Source organism: Notolabrus celidotus, chromosome 15 (genome assembly GCF_009762535.1).
Source record: "Notolabrus celidotus isolate fNotCel1 chromosome 15, fNotCel1.pri, whole genome shotgun sequence".
NCBI classification, from domain to species: Eukaryota; Metazoa; Chordata; class Actinopteri; order Labriformes; family Labridae; genus Notolabrus; species Notolabrus celidotus.
This window is the reverse complement of record NC_048286.1, coordinates 16,717,391-16,738,907: the sequence shown is the minus strand read 5'-3', so window position 1 is coordinate 16,738,907 and position 21,517 is coordinate 16,717,391. Positions and strand designations below refer to the sequence as shown.

General features: G+C 43.0%; 1 protein-coding gene across 3 annotated transcripts in view; it reads left to right on the top strand.

Moving 5' to 3' along the window:
• The window catches only part of arhgap21b (Rho GTPase activating protein 21b), a 40,677-nt gene extending 21,089 nt beyond the window's left edge, over positions 1 to 19,588 (top strand). The window contains exons 7-23 of one of the 3 annotated variants that reach the window (XM_034702592.1): positions 2,250 to 3,822; positions 6,771 to 6,917; positions 7,165 to 7,267; positions 7,384 to 7,429; positions 10,344 to 10,469; positions 10,572 to 10,871; positions 11,454 to 11,515; positions 11,636 to 11,781; positions 11,876 to 12,018; positions 12,308 to 12,466; positions 12,595 to 12,673; positions 12,782 to 12,855; positions 12,939 to 13,028; positions 13,114 to 13,281; positions 13,599 to 13,704; positions 16,399 to 16,430; positions 16,516 to 19,588. In XM_034702592.1, coding sequence (XP_034558483.1) covers positions 2,250 to 3,822; positions 6,771 to 6,917; positions 7,165 to 7,267; positions 7,384 to 7,429; positions 10,344 to 10,469; positions 10,572 to 10,871; positions 11,454 to 11,515; positions 11,636 to 11,781; positions 11,876 to 12,018; positions 12,308 to 12,466; positions 12,595 to 12,673; positions 12,782 to 12,855; positions 12,939 to 13,028; positions 13,114 to 13,281; positions 13,599 to 13,704; positions 16,399 to 16,430; positions 16,516 to 18,081 — 4,920 coding nt within the window. In that variant the 3' untranslated portion in view covers positions 18,082 to 19,588. The remainder of the gene's footprint in view (positions 1 to 2,249; positions 3,823 to 6,770; positions 6,918 to 7,164; positions 7,268 to 7,383; positions 7,430 to 10,343; positions 10,470 to 10,571; positions 10,872 to 11,453; positions 11,516 to 11,635; positions 11,782 to 11,875; positions 12,019 to 12,307; positions 12,467 to 12,594; positions 12,674 to 12,781; positions 12,856 to 12,938; positions 13,029 to 13,113; positions 13,282 to 13,598; positions 13,705 to 16,398; positions 16,431 to 16,515) is intronic. The other 2 variants (XM_034702593.1, XM_034702591.1) reach the window with 2 other exon arrangements.
• The last annotated feature ends 1,929 nt before the right edge of the window (positions 19,589 to 21,517 follow it).

Here is a 21,517-nt window from a genome sequence, read left to right as displayed (position 1 = left end):
TAACATCAACTTAACCCTCTCCATAAATTAATTGTCATTTTTTCTTTTGTCTCATAACCAGTTGACTGTTCTTTAACCCCTCCTCTGTGTTCAGTCCTCCCTCTCTCTTTACTTCTTTTCATTAGAGCCTGTTTACACAGTATGTTTCACATGTGTTGTCAAAACACTGACCACTATGTTGAACAGTGAACACAGAAAATATGTATCAACACAGGCAAGCAATCTGATGAGGGTTGTAGGCAAAACAAGAGGATCATCAGAGATACGAGCAAGATGACTTCACACTGTAGGAGGCAGCACACACACTGCTAGGAGACAGGCAGCAGTTGCTTAGCAAAGAGACGGAGAGAGTGTACATCCAGGGAGCAGAAAGGGAGGGAACTGTACGCCAGGAAAGCAGAGGAATAGAGAGCAGGGAGAAAAAAAGAGGGCACAGCCTGTATGATGAGCTAAAACTGGTGGATAAAATCAGCTGACTGCTCTGTGTTTTGAACAGGTTGATGTTAAGGGAAAAGGAGAGAGGAAAGAGCAGGAGGAGGGAGCTGTACCATCACAGCTGAATGTATAATCAGCAGCTGCTGCTTCTGTCATGTGAGCGATAGCAGAGGGAGGGAGAGAGAGAGAGGGAGAGAGAGGGAGAGAGAGAGAGAGACTGGAGGCACCTTGTTCAGTTAGCGTAATATTCTGGCTGAAGATGGATACAACCATGGATATCTAACAGCAGATAAAGAGGCAGGCTTCTGCTCCTGCTACCTCTCCAGGACAGACTGGCACAGGCAGGTCGTAACGTGGCAACCCTGCTTCATCTCTGCTTCTTCATCCCTGTAATGCTGCTGCAGCTCTAGTATATTTTTAGCATGACAAGCCCAGGCATTACCGTGGCTGTTTTTGATAATGTGTGCATTTTTCTCTGCTGGCAACTCCTCCACCCTCTGTCCCTTGATTTCTTAACACTTTTATTTTCACATGCTGTAACGGCAGCCTTTTTCTCTGGGAACTAATAATCTGGTAAGCAAACAGCTGGCTGTGCAGCCACTTGACGTTGACATGTTGTGCTTGTCGTCTCTTTTTGGCATGTGTCATGCATGTCAGCAGCATCATCACAGGATGTTGTCTTTGTATGTGACATAATTGCTATTTCTTTTCCATGGATGTCAACGTGCATTGATTAGCCCTGTGTTGGTAATTCAAATGTGTAGACTGTAGAAATGGCCGATGGACCGTGCCTGCAGTACCTGTTAGAATGAGTGCAATGAACAGGCATCCAGCTGGCATTTAGTGAAGCCTCGCCCCTTCTTCATCTTCTGTGCCAGATGTCATTAGCTCGATAAAGGCCAATGACCTCTGAACTCTCCTGTACACCCATGCTTACAAAGGGAGGAGCTGAGCCTGGCACGGATTTATGCAAGGTTGTGGTTTGACACCAGGTAGCAAGATCAAAGTCCTCATATCTTCACATGTCTTTTTACTACATGCACAGTATGTGCAGTATGCTATGAGAAAAATGGAGGGATAAAAGTCCTCAACAAGCTTTGACTTTGATCTGTAATTATGAAAAGTATTTTATTGATAACTGCAGCAAAATAGTAAAGGCTTCCATGCCCTGTAGGATAATCAGGTTGGCTAAATTTAGTGCTTCTCTATTAGGGATGGGCGACCTGCTGTCTGTCTGAGGTTACAGTCTGCAACATTAAGACACTAGCTACCTAATGTAAATTTTACATACATCGTTATGTCATCTCTTCTAGTGTTTGCTTCTTAATTGATTGATGAAATGTGTGCATTGATTGTTCTCAAATCTGTTCTTAAAATGTCCTGGCAGAGGCTAGTTGTTGAGTTCCTTAAAATTAAAAATGACTGCTTTTTGGTGGCCATAAACTGTTGTTGTCTGGACAACAGGGGTGTGAATAATTTTTGTTGGATACACCACAAAGTGTCTGTCAGTGTAAAATGTATCTACTGTGGCTTGTGGAGTGTAGTAGTATCATCCATCATGGAACAGTGAACATTACCATGGGAACTCTAAATAAGGAGCAGATGAAGACCACTGACACCCCTGAACTGCTAACGCCTCCACTCACTCATACTGCAACATGCACTGCCCACACACATGCATCCAGCAGCATTTGTAATACCACGCTTGACTTCTCTGGAAGTATTTAGTAGCACACTGTTGAATATTATACGCACTTGCAAATGCAGCTTGTAACTATATCTATTGTAACACCGCTTTGTTGCTCTGTTTCCAGGCCTACTCCCAGGATGCCTACCTCCGGGGCCAAAGCAGCTATAGTGGAAATGCACGTCACATTCCTGAGCCTCCCCCAGTATGCTACCCCAGAGTAGACTGTAAGCCTCCGGGCATGGCCCAGGCGACAGACTCAGCTGAGCAGGTCTGCCGAGGGCCAGCAGCACCTCCTGACCATGGGTACCGAAAAGAGATCTCCGTGCCCCCATCTCCTCCTCCCCCTCAAACGTATCCAAAAAGCCAGATGGCAGTGTGCATGCGCAATGACAGCGTAAGGACTGTGGTGGTTCCTCCTGATGTGGCGCATATGGGGCGCATGGGTCCAGTTCATAGGATGGATTATGTTGACCCTGTCTTTCTCAGGGGGAGGCCAGGATCATTGGCTCAGTATCCTCACCCTCGAAAGGCTGATGTCTACCCTGGTGGTCCAGGAATGCTTCCATATGGTGGACAGGCCCCTCATTACCCAGCCAATAATCAAAACATTGATTGGCGCACTTACCAAACGTACAGGGAGTACATTGACAACAAAGGAATCCATTCCCATGCCAGTCGAACTATCCAGGAGAGGCTGGACAATTTGCGAGGTAGTCAGCCCACCTTTGGCCCCACGCATCACATTTCCCGGGGAGACTGGGTCCCTAAGGGGATGCGACGCAGGAGTACCTCCCATGAGCGATCATATCAAGGACCTCCACCCCACTTTCAGGTTGCCCCACGCAGTGCTTCACAAGATCGCTTGAGCAGTGCAGAGAGAATCAGCCAATCCCGTAACTGGCCTCCTCGGAGCATGTCCCAAGACGGCCTAATGCACAAAGCCCGGGCACTCTCTACAGATTACGTTGACCCGGCAGAGCTGGCTCGGCCTATTGAAAGGAGAGCCGGGTATGGAAGGGCAGACCAAGGTACGAGACCAAGCAGACAGTCTATTCCCAGGCAAGCCATGCTCTACAGGCCTACTGCTGCCTATGGTAGTGGCATGAGGGGGCCACCTAACCCCCCCCTCTATTCTAAAGGACCAGATTCTTTTCAGACTCGCTCCTCACCCATGCTCTCAGAGAGACTCTCACATTTTGGAAAGAGTGCAAGTACTGACCATTCTCTTGTTGACCAAAGAGTTGCAGTAAAAGGAAACCATGTCGCTCGTGCTACCCAACATGGTCAGAATAGGATGCGGGCTGAATCCATGCAGCCTGCTGAAACAAGCAGAGACCCAGCTGTGGTAGGACACAGGTCGTCTTCATGCTCTACCGCGAAGCAGATGCCTCAGAGGCCTAGCATCCTCAAACCACCTCACCCAGACTCCCAGAGTCAAGTCAATGGACGAAGTCCCACAGAGACCGGGGTTGTTCTGAGGGAGAAGCCTCCTCCAGGGAAGAACCCCAGCCCTCTTCGACACCCGTCTTACATCCTGGCTGTAAATGACGAAGGAGCAGATTCCTCCACAGACGTATCGGCGTGCTGGCTTCCCAATGATGCACGACGAGAGATTCACATGCGCCGCCTTGGGGAACAACATCACACCTCCTGCTCCAGCAACCTGGATGAGTCTCTGGACTTGATTCCATTCATTGGTAAGAGAATAATACCTTGCAAGCCTTGCCCTCCTAGGTTGTCATGGCAATGTCAGCAGTGGTAGTAAAACCCAGCAGTGCTGTCGCTGAAGCTTCATAAAGGCTCTCTGATAGAGATGATAGAAGAAGGTGCAGGATTGAAGAATAGGAAATGGCTGTAGAGCCTGTTGACCTGTAGTTTCATTATTAATCTGATTTAGAACTGTATGTGTGTGTGTGTGTGTGTGTGTGTGTGTGTGTGTGTGTGTGTGTGTGTGTGTGTGTGTGTGTGTGTGTGTGTGTGTGTGTGTGTGTGTGTGTGTGTGTGTGTGTGTGTGTGTGTGTGTGTGTGTGTGTGTGTGTGTGTGTACAGGACAAAAATAAATTAATCCCCCTTTGAAGATGTTATTAATCAGGTTTTGTGGCATTCAGTGAGGTTTTGTGGAATATTCAGCTTAACTGGGGCAGAGTGAGGGATGGCTTAAGCCTTTTGGAATATATTGATTTTCTCCCTTTAATACAGTGCTTTCTTGAATGGCCTCACTAACAGGATGGATTGTGTTATGGTTCAGTAGTCCCATAATGCATTTCATGGTGATTGAAGAGTTTTAGCTCAAAAACAACAGTCTCACCGTGCGCATTAAAAGTGTTATCAGTGCTCCAAAAAGCAGATATACAGTATACAATCTTCTTGAGCACACACTGTTTACTATCTGTTGCCTTATTCCACGCTTTTCATGAATCTGACAACAATTTCTGTCAATTAATTCTTGTTTTGGAGTAATTGCTGTTGCAAGCTTGGCAGCCTAAAAATATTCATAATTAACGGGGGCTTTCAGTATGTTATAAGTGTGCCTTCATGAAATCATGCCTACTGTTACAGTGCTGTAGGCAAGATTGGTTATGCAGATGGAGGATCTTTTGGGTTTCTTAAATATTTCTCGAAAGCTACTGAGATACAAAAAAAAGTGTTGAATATTTTATGTTCAGATATCTCTCTGTATTTTCATTCTCTCTGTTTTCTTCCTCTCTCCCCATCTGTCTCTTCATATATGTATTATGTATGTTTGGTGTGAGTTCCATCTGTCTGTCTACCAAGCTTACCACTTAAGTAGGAAACAGAAAAGAGACTCTGTGAGAGTGGATCATTTGTATTATTCTAATGTATTAGTGTAACTTCTCTATGGTAGAAGTGGATGCTACTTCAGAGAAATGACCCATCCCTGATGTCTTATATTAATTTGTACAGATTTGCTTATAAATTCAGAGACCCACATAAGTTAAATGTCTCAGGGGGGATACCAGCTTCAGTTTGAGGACATAAAGGAAACATTTTGTACTTTGCAGGTAGACTGTATGGAAAAATGAGGTCAAAGGCAGCAAAAGTACAAGAAGTTTAAGTTTGACCCATGGGAGAGAAGTTCCATGCTGCTGAGCATGTCTTTTTAAGTTGTCCAGCGTTAGATAAAGTTTATATATGTAGCAAAAGTAAGTCACATCAATTAGCTCACTTCATTGTCAGTTTTTAAGATAAGAAAAGTAAAGAATGTTGTTTGAACCTTTCTTATGATTAAATTGATAACCTAATTGAATTGAATAGGTAACTGAAGGCTGTGGTTTGTGGCTCTGTTGAATTGCACTGCATAATACTAAGAGGTGTCTTTCTTGAATCATGTGTCAGTTGTGTTAAATCTCTTGAATAACACAGTAGTAACTTGGATGAATATGGAGTTCCTTCCCTCCTTGTATCTTTCCAGGGTTTTGGTCAGTCTTTCAGCGGTCCATGTTATGTTGGTTGTTAAGGCAGCCTGACGGGCCAGGTGCAGACAAAGCAGGCAGTGACAGTGATGATGCCGCAATACCACCATTCTGGGACTGGTGCCCCGACCCAGGAAAACAGTGCCTCAATTGTGTTAGCTGTTGGACCTCCATCAATGGCCTGTTTGAAAGCCCAATGGTCCAGGCCTCAGTTGTTGCGGTTGCCCAATCCATCGTTTTATTCAGCCAATTTACCGGCGGGTCATATATCTTTTAAGTGCATCAGATATCAATGGCTGAAGCTTGGATTTTAACTCTTGCTTGTTGTTTAGGGTACATTTTTAAAAAGCTATATGGTCAAACTTTGTCTAGTCCTTTTCCTTGAACTTTTGCTTTCTATTTTTAAAGGCTGAGTGATCATAATATATGATTTTCACAAAGAGCTAGCATGTCATGACCACATCACAGTGTTAATAATGAACAGTTTGGACCCAAGGCAGAACCCCTCTGGTGTTTTTAGAGCAAGCTGCCTGGTGTATGAGCTGTCGGGAGTTAAATAAGCAGCTGAAGAAACCAGAGTTGTTCTGTTCCTTTGTCAAATTCATATTTTTGGGGAATCATTTGAGTCCAGCTTCTTTCGCTTCATTATGAAATCTGTATATAGACTTCTGTGGGGAAAAAAAACCTGGTCATGGTGTGTTTGGAATGTAGATGTTGATGTAGGTAAGCCCTTGAATTTTTTTTTTGTTGATCAGTGATGGGCAGAGCGTTGATAAGGAAGCCTAACGGGTCTTCTTGTTGGGAGGGTCTTTTTCCTTTGCCCAGTTTCAAAGTTGGGTACACGCTGGAACTAGGACAGTTTCTTTTAAATTTAGCTCCAACAGCCCCTCGGCTGCAGAGAGCAGCTTTGTACTCTGAGCTCTTTCAGACTTCAAGTGCCAAGAGTGGGTGGTACACAAGAGTCAAGAACTTCTTTCTTGCTTTAAAAACATGTAAAAAAAAAATCTAATCCAACTTTCAGCTGTTACCAGGGGAGTCTAATTCCCTTTTTCTTACCAAAATCCCATAATTGATAATTAATACAGTTTTGTTTATCTCAAAGATGAAAACTCAGAAGGCCTGCAATCTGTCTGAAGAGACATAATTTAGTATTACGGATCAAAAAGCTTACAGTACCTCCTCTTTAAGTGAATATTTAATTGTTATCACAGATGAGCCAACCAGCCCCAGTGTGGACCGAGACGCCGCTCCTATTCCACCCTCCGCTGTCATATCTGTTGCACCATCGATAACCACAGGTCCCTCCAGCCCAGGCTCACTGTGCCCTCCTATTCGTCGTCAGTTGTCACATGACCAAGGTAATAAATGAGTTGGATGATGTCTATCTCAGCCAAATCTTGGCTCTAGAGAATTTGTTTGGGTGGAAGTACAAAGTTTGTGGTACATCAAGGTAAGTTCATGGAAAAGATGAAACACTTATCCAGAGTTTCATTGATTCTTCTTTTTGGATCAGCTCACCTTCTTATCTGTAAAATTTTGTGTGTACTGTTTATTAAGTACTCAATTGAATACATGTGCATCAACATATTTTTTCTCCTCGTATAGAGTCTCTGAGAAGTGCTTTGTTAGAGTCTGAAACTGGCAGCAAAACAGAGCGTTCCAAATCCTACGATGAAGGTCTGGATACCTACCAGGTGGAGAGCAGAGAGTGAGTTTAGAGTAGGATCATAGCAGCACATTGTTTTATTAATATACAGTTATGAATCCTGTTACGAGTGTCATTTGACTTGAAATCTTTCTGTTTTTAATCTTCCTTTTCTATAGGCGATCTTCCAGTAAGCATTTGCCAAGTCTCGGAGGCCTGAGAAAGGTGAGAAACTTTAGAATTAACCACAAAATGTGAGACTTCCTTAATGGGATTACAAAATCAAAACAAAACAAAACATATAAGACCTTTATTTTTTGACATATTTCCATGGTTTTAAAATGTTTCTAGAATGACCAAATAACACACTATCAAAGTAGGAAAGTCATGTGCATCAAAGTCAAATTGGATTTGAGTACAACTAAAGGCTGATTTATACTTCTGCGTCGAATCGACGGCGTAACCTACGCCGTAGGTCCGCGTAGCTCCCGTACCTACGCAGAGGCCTACGCACGTAGCTGACGTGCACCTCCTCCAAAATGTAACTACGCGTAGAGCCGACGCGGACCGCAAGCTCTGTGATTGGTCCGCTCGACGGCTTTGTCTTTCACGCATTCACAGCACTTCCGGGGTCCCGGACATCGGCCACACATCGGCCGTGTATTTCATCTCCTCCTCTCTATTCTTCATGTAATCATGTCTGTATGATAAACAGCAACATGTATCAGCTGTAGATTAACATAACACGCTCTGAATCGATGTGGAAAAGTAAACAGAGATCGTAGCGGGACCGGAAGCGGGCGACCGGCTATCAGAGAGACCGCACTGCCCTCAGGCGTTTCGGCGGAGAATTGCTGCGCGACACAGACACACCGACGCAGAAGTATGAGGGGCTCATGTCCGCGTCAGCCCCTGCTGCGTAGGGCGACGCAGAAGTATAAATCAGCCTTAAGTCCGCGTCGGCTCTACGCGTAGTTACATTTTGGAGGAGGTGCACGTCAGCTACGTGCGTAGGCCTCTGCGTAGGTACGGGAGCTACGCGGACCTACGGCGTAGGTTACGCCGTCGATTCGACGCAGAAGTATAAATCAGCCTTAAAGAACTGCAACATCCATGACAGTTTATAAGTAGTAATGCAAGTTTTGGCCCTGCTTTGTGTCAGGGTCTTTTCTCATCCTGTCAGGATTCTAATTGGTATAACTACAGGCTAACTATATAGTATCCCACTTATTACCTGCCTACCAGCTAAATATACAACCAAGTCAGATGGGGACTCAAGTTTGAAACTTAAACTTGTCTTAAGTTGCACACAAACGTGACTCAAGACCTGATTTTGACTCGCCCTTAAAAGACTTGAAACTCAACTCGGACTTGACACCATGGGGAGCACATCACCTGCTTCTGCCACACTACAGGCCATACCTGAGCAGCAGTAGTATGGAGTATATTACCCAGCCTTTTAACTTATTTTTCATCTGTATAAGATGGCTACCCCCATACCCCCCTTGTATGTTGTGTATACCATCTGATATATACTCTGCAGGTAGGAGAGAAAATGGAGAGACATGTCTGTCAGTAGGTTTGAGTCCCTCTTTTCAATACAATAATTGAGGTGAGCGTCTCATGTTAAATATACACTGTATTATATAACTGTTTTGCCAGTGTTGTGCAGCAGGTTGCTGCACTCTCACGTTTGGATCATCTTTAATCCTCCTATTATCCTTGGGGTCAATTGGACCCCATTCAATGTTTAACGTCTCTAAAGTAATGATTAACATCATTTTCTTGCCTTCATATATCGTGACTTTTACTCATTTAATGGGGACAACTGGGAAAACATAAAATTAAAATGTTGATGTGTTCCAATTTCCTGTGAAAAAAAATTACGCATCAGTGTTTATTGACCCCAGGCTGTTTTAGCTGTATAAAACATAAAAAATTTAACGTTTTACACACATTTCTTTTAGTTGTTTTGGATGATATTGAGGTCACTATAACATACATTTTTATAACCTAAAAGAAACATAAAGTACCTGAAACATAAACCTGGGTAACAATCAGTTTCTGGAGGTTTACATTGCATTGGTCAAATTGACCCCAAAGATAAAAGATGTTGTTAAATTTGAGGGTTACAAGAGGGTTAAATCTTGGCAACATGTGGATCACCTGTTGTGATAAAGGAACATCAAAAGAAACATTTCAAAATGCTAGTTGTTTTATTTTGGTTTCTTGATAAAGCGTACCGCTGATGAGAACTGTCAAAAGATTAAAGCACAAAGCTATATTAGGAATCGGGACAGTACAAGCCGCTGCTGTGCGTAGTGACAGAGGAGAGGTGCAGGTGTTAGGGGTAGATTCAGGCGATGGCTGCTAGTGGCCCCAACCCTAAACACTTGGAAAAGACACCCTTAAACTCTGAACTATGATTGGTTATTTGCCTTCTCAAAGGTGGGATTAATGTGAAAATCAACTGTTTAGTTTTTAGGCTGTGTTCCAACAGGCTGCTAGTAGCTTTGGTAGCATTTCAGTGTGACACATTTTCTGTTAGTGCTTTAAATCATGACTTTGGAAAATCACTTCTTTTTGAGTCTCTTTGACTCAGCTCCTCTTTTATTTCAGCATCCCTTCTTTATTTGTGTACTTTTTTTTATCCCCTCTTGTCTTCTTCCTCTGCTGATGACTGATCATGATTGACATGAAACATTAATCTTAAGTTTTCTTCTCTCTGAATGAATTGAGAGTAATGTTAAAAATGTACTCCCTATTGTCCATTGATGCAATTGGAAAACAACGTTTCTGTCAGATTGTCAGCAGGAAGAGGTGAAATCATAAACCGTACACTAGATGTGCCGCAACTCCTTTCCATGGATAGATTTGAGATGTGTGACGTGTGTGATCGGGTTGTCCCCTAGCATAACTGTGCTGTTTTAAATTAATAACAGTTGTCAAGGCGATTTGACCAATCAGAATCAAGTATTAATAAGTATAATATAAGTATAATCACTGTCAGGTGAAAGCTGTGTAATAAGTTAGAATAACATACACATCATGTTTCTGTCTCAGTCCCATATTGTTTTATATTTAAATAATGTCAGTCTACAGTGCCTGTGTCATATATGTCATGTATCCTTGCTTGCAGGTTCTGGATGGTCACAAATCTTCTGCAGATTCAGGATCTCAACGTGATTCATCTTCGGATATCTTTGCCAACTCTTCCAAAGAAGGGCTGCTGAATTTTCGGCAACTTAGTACTGACAAAAACAAGGTATGCCTGTACAGTCCTGTCTTTATTTCACACCTATAAACTACACAGATGCATTGATGAGTAATATTTCTGTCTCTGCCTCGTTTCTCTTGATCTCTGTAGCGTGTTGGTGGAGGAATGAGATCATGGAAGCAGATGTATGCTGTGTTGCAAGGTCACACCCTTGCACTCTACAAAGACAGGAAGGATGCAGTGTATCACGCTTCCACGCCATCTGACGAAGACCCATTGCGAATCAGCATCAAGGCCTGTCTGAGTGACATCTCCTACAGCGACACAAGACGCAAGAATGTGCTGCGACTCACCACCTCAGACTGCGAGTATTTGTTCCAGGCAGAGGACAGGGACGACATGCTGTCATGGATCCGAGTCATTCAGGATAACAGTAACCCCGATGAAGAGGTGTGTGTGTCAGCATGGCTTGTGTTGTATTGCCAAGTCAAGGTTATAATCATATTACAACCACAATGGTAGAGGTCTGGAGAAATTCAAATGCATCTGTCAGAAGGGCAGGGACATCACCATTACAGTATGTGAAATGACAACAGGGCAGTGCGTACTGTGGAAAAACATCATTTGATAGACAACACTTGTAAATTTAAGCTGACAACTGACTTATTAACTAACAACACACAAGTTAGTCTTTAGACAGCCTTTTCAGACATTTATAAAATGAAAGCTTGGTCATTGGATCTTGCTCTACCTGGGGCAGACCAAAAAAAGCAAGTGTAAACCAGGAAATGAGCTGCCCTTCAGACAAACTAAACAGTATCTGGTAGCAAGAATTAATTCTATATCTGAGGCAAACTTCTCATAGTAGGTTATCTGATAGAATATGAAATGTTTGGAAACGCAGGTAAAGTTAATTTTAAATATTGAGATGGAAAACGTTTGACATAAGGAAAAAAAACCTATTGAAATCAGATTGTAAAGAGTTCTAATGTGATTTGATGACTCCTTAATGAGATTCTGTTTTTCTAACAGGATGCTGCTGTAATAAGTCAGGACCTGATCAGTCGGAAGATCAAAGAATACAACATGATGAGGTATGTAGGACTGTACATTGCGCCCTTGGGCTTAACCACAATACAAACAAGTGTTATCCAATCATATTATTTAGGAAAATGTAAACCTTTTTTTTTTTTGCGTTTTTTTGTCTAAATCAGCGCCCCCAGCAGCAGGTCAGAGCCCTCCCCCAAAACCTCCCGACAGTCCCTCAGCATCAAACAAGCCTTCCTGGGAAGTAAAGCAGACAATAAGAGCCACAGCCCTCATTCACCCAGAACAGGAGATGAGCGGCGGGCGCTGAGAGGTAAAGATAGTAGCTCCAATGACCGCAGTCACATGGCATTTCTACACCCAGATGTATTATTTATGTCTGTGTATGTTTATCCTCTCTGTGTCAGATGACTCCAGTCCACCGCGAGACAGAGCTGCTTGGAAAATTGGCATTGCAGGGATCATGAGGAAGCCCTTTGAGAAGAAGCCTCCAGCAGGGGTTACTTTTGGGGTGCGGCTTGATGACTGTCCACCGGCACATAACTACAGGGTGAGATTTATGTTGATATAAATTGAAGTGTTTGTGGGAAAAGGCTGGGTTGTTTAGCATTCAGATGATGTGAGTTACATTTTTTCCTCCATTTTAACAAAATATTGATTTTCTATCACCCTGTCTGTCAAAACAGTCTCTAATTCCAGCTTGCTTTGGCTGGCTGTGATATATACAACACATAACAACCTACATATGTATTGCTTCTCAAAGCAGTCTATAGATATATTTCAAACACTCAGAATAAACATGAGCGATGTCTTGTGTCACATTTCATCCTGTTGCGCAGTTTGTTCCTCTGATCGTGGAGGTGTGCTGCAAGGTGGTGGAGGAGAGAGGCCTGGAGTACACAGGAATCTACAGGGTCCCTGGCAACAACGCTGCCATCTCCAGCATGCAGGAGGAGCTCAACAGCAAAGGCATGAATGACATTGACATCCAGGAGGACGTGAGTGACTGACATCTGAGCTCGCACAGCACAGTGTGCCACTTTCTGACAACATCTTGTAGCAGTGATATAGTTGTACTGGGAGGACTCCTCCACAATAATCCTCTTTATCCTTCACTCCTCTGCAGAAATGGCGGGACCTCAATGTCATCAGTAGTTTACTTAAGTCCTTTTTTCGAAAACTTCCAGATCCTCTGTTTACAAATGGTAAGATTTCATGATTCCAGCAGATAGTCATATCATAAGAAAGACTGGAAACTCTGTAGGGTTCTCCCTTTGAATGCACAATAAAGGCTTTCAATGCTCTATTCACAGAAAAGTATGCAGAGTTTATTGAAGCCAACAGAACAGAAGACTCAGTAGAGAGATTAAAAGAGCTTAAAAGGCTGGTGAGTAAAAATCTAACATGAGCAGCTTCAACTGAACAGCATCACATTATTTCAAAGTACTAATCCTGAAACTCTTCTTGCAGATCCATGAATTACCTGATCATCACTTTGAAACTCTGAAATTCCTTTGTGCTCATCTCAAGCTGGTGTCTGAGAACTGTGAAAAGAACAAGGTACGACGGTGTTAAAGTCAGTCTGTAGTGTCAGTGTTTTCCAGTGCATCTGAAGTCATGTGTTGATCTTACTTTATCTGTCCAGATGGAGCCCCGTAATCTGGCAATAGTGTTTGGACCAACGCTGGTCCGAACCTCAGAGGACAACATGGCAAACATGGTCAATCACATGCCGGACCAGTGCAAGATAGTGGAGAACCTCATCCAACAATATGATTGGTTCTTCACTGACGAATGTGACGAGGACCCTGTTGTATGTTGCAATTCTTTTATTTCTTCTCCCTTTGGTGTATATTTCAAACATAAACAACTCCTACCATCTATACCTCTTAGTTTATTCTGCTTGGTGTATAAATGTGTGAGTTTAAAGCTGCTCTAACAAACATTTTCGTATGAGCGATGGCTAAAATGACGGGACACTGCAGAGATGGTGAAACCTTTCAGTTGTTCTTGTTTCACTGTTATTCTATGGTCATATTTCTTCCAATTCTTGTGTTGTGTCGAGTCATTTATCCTCTTCTTTTTTTTTGCTGTCCTCTATTCTTGTTTACATTGTGTTATTCCCCTCAGACCACAGCTGAGCAGGAGAGCACAGTGCAGTCTCAGCCTGTGCCCAATATCGACCACCTGCTCTGCAACATTGGACGAACTGCAGCTTCACCGGGCGAAGTCTCAGGTAAGTCTGAGAGAGATTTATTTTAGGAGCAACGATGCATCAGCACAGTAAAGATTGTATTGTGTTAGTAATGGTGCATTTCATATTACTACAGTAAATCAGAGTTAATAAGTATTTGTGCAATAGAGCTATAAGACTAAATGTTAGCACTGTTTCTAATGCAAAAACAAAGAACATTATGCCTTTCCCCATCTTTTAATTTAATATATGCTTTGAGCAAATCAAGCCTACCAAATTTGTATTTGTTTCTGTTGAGCAAGCCTTTTTCAGTAGTTTTTCAATGAGTATTGTTTTCAGTTAATGTTGAAAAATTATTGAACAACACCTTGCAGTTTGTCAACTTTTTATTCTAAATTCATTTTTGGATCAAGTCTGTTTTGTTTCTATGTTGAAGTTTTTTTCCCAAAGAAAGAAAATTGTCCTCAAGTTTTTACTTTTGTTCATTTGTTTGCTTTACTCTTTATTTCCTCTTGCTCAAGTCATTTTTTCTCCCTGTGCTTTACCTGTGTTGAGACGACGACTCCTTTTCTTTCAGTTCTTTTCTTCCCCTCCTCCTCGTCTCTCACATAATCCCGGCATGTTCTTTCCCAAAGAAAATCTAACAAACAAAACAGAAACAATGGAAGTTTTAACCCTTCTGACCTCTGCCCTTCTGTGTGTAGTGTGTTGTTTTTCTCCCTTATCCTTGTCCAGCACTCACACATTACCCAATCTTGACACAGGCCAAGTGGGCGGCGTCTATCACTCGATGATGTCACTGATGGACTCTGTTTTGTCAGTGATGGACAGCTGGGACTGTAGGAAGAAGGACGAGTGTTGTGCCCAGTGTAGCTGCCTAGTCTGCAGAAACCCACAGCTCTTTTAAATTTGGGCGAAAGGAGGAAAAAAGATAAAAAAGAAAGAAAGAGAAGTCGATGTTTGTCATTTTTCCTGTGGTGTGCACGTCTCATATTTAAACCAATACCCTAAAATTGAGGGGATACAGAGCGATGCTGCTGTTCTTTATCTGAAAGCCCTTCTGCTGTCTCTTGTTGTCTCTAAAGCTGATCGCAAGGACAAGTAGCATGGTACGGTCAACCTCAGGTTCTCTCCCGGTCATGTGGCATACTCTGTCATGATGTCTCAGGGTGGGCTCGTAGTGGTGGGACTGAGCTGGATGTTCCCCAGCACACACTCAAAACAAATCCACACACACAACCACGTGCCAGATCGATAGATTCCCTGTGAGTTGTTGACGCAGAGTCACACACATAACAGTGGGCGCATGAAGATGTAGTGGTATTTGATGAGACAGGAAGTTTTCTTTTGGTTCCGGTACCTCCTCTTGTGTCTTTTTGTTTGAATTATTGTATTTAATGTCTTTCTTTGAAAATTGTTGTCCACGTTTAACATTCAAACATCACATTCTCAACGACAGACAAACACCGCCACGAACATCCTCATCTCCTACTGTTACATAACATACAACACCAGCATCAATCACTGACATGTCCCTCACACTGTCTCTCGACTCAGTCCTGCACTACACACTGACACACACAACCGGGTCTGAATTTATTTATTAATAGCCCGTTTCCACCACAAGAACTCTGTCAGCGGCCCAGGAACTATTTCAGGAGCTCAGGATTTTTACTTGTGTTTTGCCAAGAGAATCTACTGCCTGAATTGATTCATTTTTTCCAAGTAGTTGCTGTTTTAAGGCAGGTTTGCAGTGCAGAATGTATCTGATGTATCAAATTCATAGCTTCCACTTATTTAAACTTTTATAAAAAACAGTAAGAAAGCACCAGATCCAACGATAACCGTACTAGAATTATGGTCTTAGCAAAAATCATCTCACCATGACTCTTAGCGGATTATCTACCTTTAAAACAGGTTCTCTGCAGTCGTCCATATGCCATTTTAAAAGTTGTTAAACAATTAATTTGTCAGTCATTCAAGGATACTTAAAGTTCCTGGATTTAGTTCTCCCTGATTTCTGTTCCTGTGTGGTTGAAAAAGGCTCTCACTCTCCTTATCACTGTTAGCTGCCGTCTTTCTCTTTTTGCAAATTGAGACCAGTTTTGTGAATTCTTTGTTTTGCCTTTTTTGTCGTTGTTGAGAATGACAGGGCGCAAGTTAAAGGGCCCGCAGGAGTTAACCTAGCTTGGAGTAAGAGCAATCTTTCCTCATGCTAAGGCTTGCCTGCGCCAGCTGTATTGAGCACCACAAACACTTACTGATCTGTTCAGCTCAGACCCCTTTAGGCCCTTAAGTCAGGGCAAAATCATCACTCCCTCTCCTCTGTGATGTCTTTGAGTTGGGAAAGAATGCCTACAGCTGGTTGGTGGCTACATGTGATGCTCTGTGACTGACGTGTTTGTCCGTGATGTGCCGTCGTTCCATCGATACATCGAGCATGAGCTGCTTTCTGTGTCTTGGTTTACTGCCGGGTTTCACTTCCTTTTCTCTCATCCTTCATCTCAGGCCTCTTTTGATGCTTACTCTTTTTCCATACACCGCTTAGTGTGGTTAATCGTCCTGCTGTCTATCTATCTATGCCGAAAGTACATCACCTGCTTTCATCCAGCTGCTGTCATCATACTCATCGTGTCTACCAGTTTCTGATCTTGATATCTGCTGCTTCTTTATCTTGTTGACTGTTTTTGGTTAGAGAGATAACTGACTTCTAACAACCTCCTCTTTTAATTACAGATTCAGCATGTAGTGACTCCTCCAAATCAAAGGTAATGCCTTCCTTTTTATATTGTATTACATTATTTTGTCTTTGCTGATTTTGTATACTCAAGCTTTGTTCTTGTTCTGTTGAAGCAGAGCTTGTGGGGGTCAGGGAAGGAACAGTGTAGCAAAGAGATGCTGCGCTCCTCCTTCTTCGCCAGCCGCAAACGCAAGAAGCCCAAGGACAAAGCTCAACTCAGCAGTTCAGACGACGACCTGGACTCTGTGTTCTTCAAAAAAGAGCTCCCAGTGGAGAGCCAGCAGCAGCCTCCATGGTCCCCTGGCAGCCGGACAGAGGAGGAGGAGGAGGGAGAGACGGATGAAGCCATTGAGAAAGAGAAGCACATGAACAGCTCAGAGGAACAGCTCGACACATCTAACAGAAAGGAGTCTCTCTCCAGCAGCCTGATTTCACAGCCCTCCCCCTCCCTGCCTCCAGAGCACATGTCCTCCGCCCTTCACTCTGGCTCCTCCCCTTACGCCTCCCCCTCACACTCCCCAAACCTCAGCTACCGCATGCCGATGGCTCACCAGTCCTCTCTGTCGGACCCGCCTTCAAACTATGACGACACAGTGTCCGACCTCGGTACGATGAACAGCACTTGCTCTCAGGCGTCCGTGCCCAGGATGAGGCGAGGCAGGGCAGTGGCCCATGGCTCTGAAGCAGGCCCCAGCGGGCTGGGAGCCGAGGTTTGCTCCATCACCTCTGACTACTCCACCACCTCCTCCATGACGTTCCTCACCGGAGCAGAGCTCAGCACCCTCAGCCCTGAGGTGCAGTCTGTGGCAGAGAGCAGGGGCGGAGACGATGCAGATGATGAGAGGAGTGAGCTGATCAGCGAGGGGAGGCCGATGGAGACGGACAGCGAGAGTGACCTGTCAGTGTTTACAGTTGGGAGAAACGAGCAGCGGGAACTGCAGGAGGCCCCTCGGCCCCTCCCCTCCCACAGGCTCATCGAGTGTGATACGCTCTCCAGGAAGAAAGCCGCTCAGCAGAAAACTAACAGCGAGTCTTCACTGGAGGGAGCTTGGAGCGATAAAGATTCAAACAGACTGTCACGCGTGTTAGGCTCAGTGAAAGGTCGCTCCACAGGCAGCCTCAGCTCCTCGTCTCGCGGTGAGTTAGACAAGGCAGAGCCTGCGTGGAAGCTGAAGATCACCGATCGACTGAAGGTGCGTCTGCGTATGTCTGTAGATGACATGTTTGGCGTAGGCAGTCAGAGGAGCCAGGCAGAGGGCCGCAGTAAGAAGAAGAACATCAGACGCAGACACACCATGGGCGGTCAGAGGGACTTTGCCGAGCTGTCTGTTCTAGGGGACTGGCAACACATCGGCATCAGATCAGAGCTCTCAGCTGTGGACCAGCTGAAGCCAAAGTGCAGCTCTCAAGACTTCTCCATCAGGGACTGGATCGCCCGGGAGCGCCATCGCACTAGCAACCCCGAGGTCAGCCTGGACCTCTCCGAGCAGGGGGCACTGTGCAGAGCGAACTCCCAGAGCCTCGGAGCCTCGTCCTCCTCTGAACTCTCACACCGCCAGGCTGACGTGCTGAACGGGGACGTCCCACAGAGTAAAAATCTGAGCCTCTCTGCCACCGCACACCCACATAAACTCTCCAGTTCCCAGGTGGTCCATTCGCGCTTCTATCAGTACCTGTGAGGGGTGTTGGACGTATGTGTGTGTGTCTGTGTGTGTTCTCCGTCTGTGAGATGTGTACGTACTTGGGAGTCTGTCGATATACGTCTGTTGTGTGACCAGTGTCAGTGAATGAGCATGTTGTACAAATATCGTCTGGTGGAGTGTGTGTCTGTAACTGGTATGTGTGTATGCTTGTTAAAAGAGAATTACTGCACACAGGGATCGCTGATCTTGCTCATGTAGAAGCATGAAACAAAACATTGTTTATACATTTTTATTTTTTTGTTTTTATTGACAAATGACTTTGGGATAGTTCAGCAGGAGGAGTTACTCCCCCCTGGTTTTAATCCCTGTTATGCTGAAGACTGAGAGAACTTGTTGCTCATGAAAAGAATGAGTCTGTGAAGTTTGTGCAAGGAGGTGCAAACAGTGATACTCAAGTTAGGATTGTTTCAAGGTTAAGTAAAGTGGCTTTAAGGATGAACTGACTTTTTGAATGAATAGGAAATAGTATAAGTTGAGATTTCTAGTATTGCAGAGGAGCTATTTTTGTGTAAAGAAAAAGTATGTCTCTCTGTAACCAAATGAAGAATGTACAGACATGCTTGCTGTAATACTGACTAAAAGCTTTAGATGCTTGTTTCACTCTAAAGTGTACATATCCCTATTTTTCTGTGTACTACTTGAAAAGTGTTTTTGGTACTGCCTGTGTGTGGACTGCCTACAAGCTCTCTGCTGTCAAAGGGGCCTTTCCAAAGGTACAAAGGTGAAGAGGAGACACTGGACTTATGCAAATTGGAAAGAGTTCGTATTCATCCCGGTCACGTGGTTTAAAGAGCAGCGAACAACATCCCTCTGTTGCAAATGTTATGCTGTTGTAGTGTTCGTGGTTCAAGCATCTGTCGATTGCAAAGAGGAAGAAGAGTCAGAAGAAGAAAAAAATGGGTAATCAATCAGCAAATCATGTTTCTTCAAAATAGGAAGTGCCTCACAATGAAATGTTAAGGGTGCCATATTGTCTTTGTCTTTGAGACACACGAAGATGTTACTGTGAATGACATTTTCATTGTCGACTCTCAGTCATTCTACAGGTTATGTAACAAAATGCCGAGCTTCCATTCCTTAGGCATTCCACTCTGGTCTTAACGTGTTTTTTACTTCTTTTTTTTTCCTCTCATTTTTTGATTTTAACAGAACTTGAATTTTAAATATTCCTTGTAAAATACATAACTTAAGTGTACATATTAATGCCATGTTTTAGCTGCTTTACTTTTCATTTCCATCAGATTGCGGGATAGAGTACAGTATTGTGAGATGATGATGATGATGATGATGATGATGATGCTCATGAGGTCTGTGTGGGTGTTGTGGGCAGTTTGGTACTTCTCAGTGGAGGGGGATCCCTGCATGAGGAAACACTTGGTTGAGCTGGATTGTTGGTACCAATGCTGTGTTCCTCTTATTGTTAGAGGGGTTTGAACAGACTCCTGAAACACTGGAAATAAATTTTGTCAATGGAAAAAGCTCACATATTATTATTTTTTTTACACATCACAGTAGAGATAAAATGGTCCAAAAAACCTGGTTGTGCAGATGTCTGATCCATCTCTTTAAATTTGAATGCCTGGATGTCTTAGTTTAAGTTTGACATCTCAACTATTGATGGATGGATTTAACCAAATTTAAACATTTTCATTTCACATTTTAGATGTTGTTTCTCTTTACATTTTTTATTCTAAAATTTGAAGGAGTTTTTCAAAATTTTACCACCTAAAATTTAAATAGAAAATAATTTAAGACAAATACAAAAAAATATTTTGAGACAAATAAACATGTATTTAGTTAGTTTTGAACATGTGTAGGTCTTGTCTACTTTTGCGATTTGTTTTTCCTTGGTTCATTAGTCCAGGGGTTCCCAAACTTTTCAGCCCCTGACCCCCAAAATATAGGTTCCAAAGACTAGCTACCCCCACTGACCCTCAAAGTGATTAAATGTGACTTCATTTAGCAGCCCCGGAAAAAAAGAAGCCTACCTATATGAGCATGTGGCTGTTTTTCCTGTGCCTTTATGAATTAACCTACTGCTACTGATGCTTTTGATAACTAAACTAACTTAAGAGTCATCTGGTAACACAGAAAGGCAGAAAACTCATTACATTTTTGTTTGTATTTCAAGTGTAGCTACCATTATTGACGATATTTTTTAACTGTAATGGGTAAAATTTGCTAATTTAAGATAACTTTAAAAAAAAAAAAACATTCTGGAAGACATCTCACCACCCCCTGTTTGTATCCTGTGATCCCCCAGGGGGTCCCGACCCAAACTTTGGGAACCCCTGCATTCGTCAATATTGAATGTTGCTCAAGTTTAAAGTTGCTTTACCTGTTTCTCACAACATCCCCTGATAGGTCTTCAGCAAAAATAGATGCACCAGTTTCATCTTCAATCTTAAAAAAATGTCCAATGTTATTTTTTTTGCGTATGGTTACTTTGAGGATGGGTTTTTCCCATTATTTGAAAGCAGCGTGAGAGAGGGACAGTAAATGTGGGGAGAGACTGGGGGTGACCCGCACCAAATCCTGTCGAGACTGGGACTCAATCCTGTGAACAACGTCCAGAGCTCCTGACTACGGGCACCAGATCCATCAACTGAGCAAAACAGATGCTCGACTTGGTTTAGAATTGTAGTTAAAAAAATCATCTAACATGAGCACCAGTTTTATCAACAGTCATTTAGCTGTTCATTTGATTCTATCCAATAAAATCTGTAAGAATGCAACCCAGAAATTAAAACAAATTAAGATAGTTGATATTTTACAAAACATTTAGTGGTGTTTTAAATGTCAAAGAGAAGTCAGGTGTGGTGATATTAAGAATCGGCCTCTTTTCGGAGAAGACATCTTGACATGTAACCAGTGATGGAGAAAGTACACAGCTTCATTACTGAAGTCAAAGTATAGATCCTCCAGGTCAAATATGACTTCAATACAAGTGAACTTTGCTCTGTCAGATTATTACTTGAGGGAAAGTACTGAAGTACTTCCTTTTAAAAATACTTAAGTATTCAAAATACTTTTTAAAATATCTCAACACGTATTTTCACAAAGCATGAGTGCAGTCAAGAATGCATGGGTGTACATTCTGCTACGTTCTGTTTATCAAGAAAACTTTATCTTATGTCTAAAAAGTATACCATGAAATATAGTTACTAGTTAAGTTACTACAAGCACAGACAAGTTTAAAATTTTCATTTAGAATAAAACAAGTGTTAGCTACAGACCTCCACATGCTTTCTCAGGTGGGGATGATTTGTAGGCTGTGATGAAGTTTGTGGTAAACAGAAATTTACAACAATACGAATCATCCTTCTCAGCCATAGCAATCATCACACGCCTAACCACCACAGCTTCTAAAATAATCGGTCTCCCCACACCAAACCTCACAGACTTAAACCAC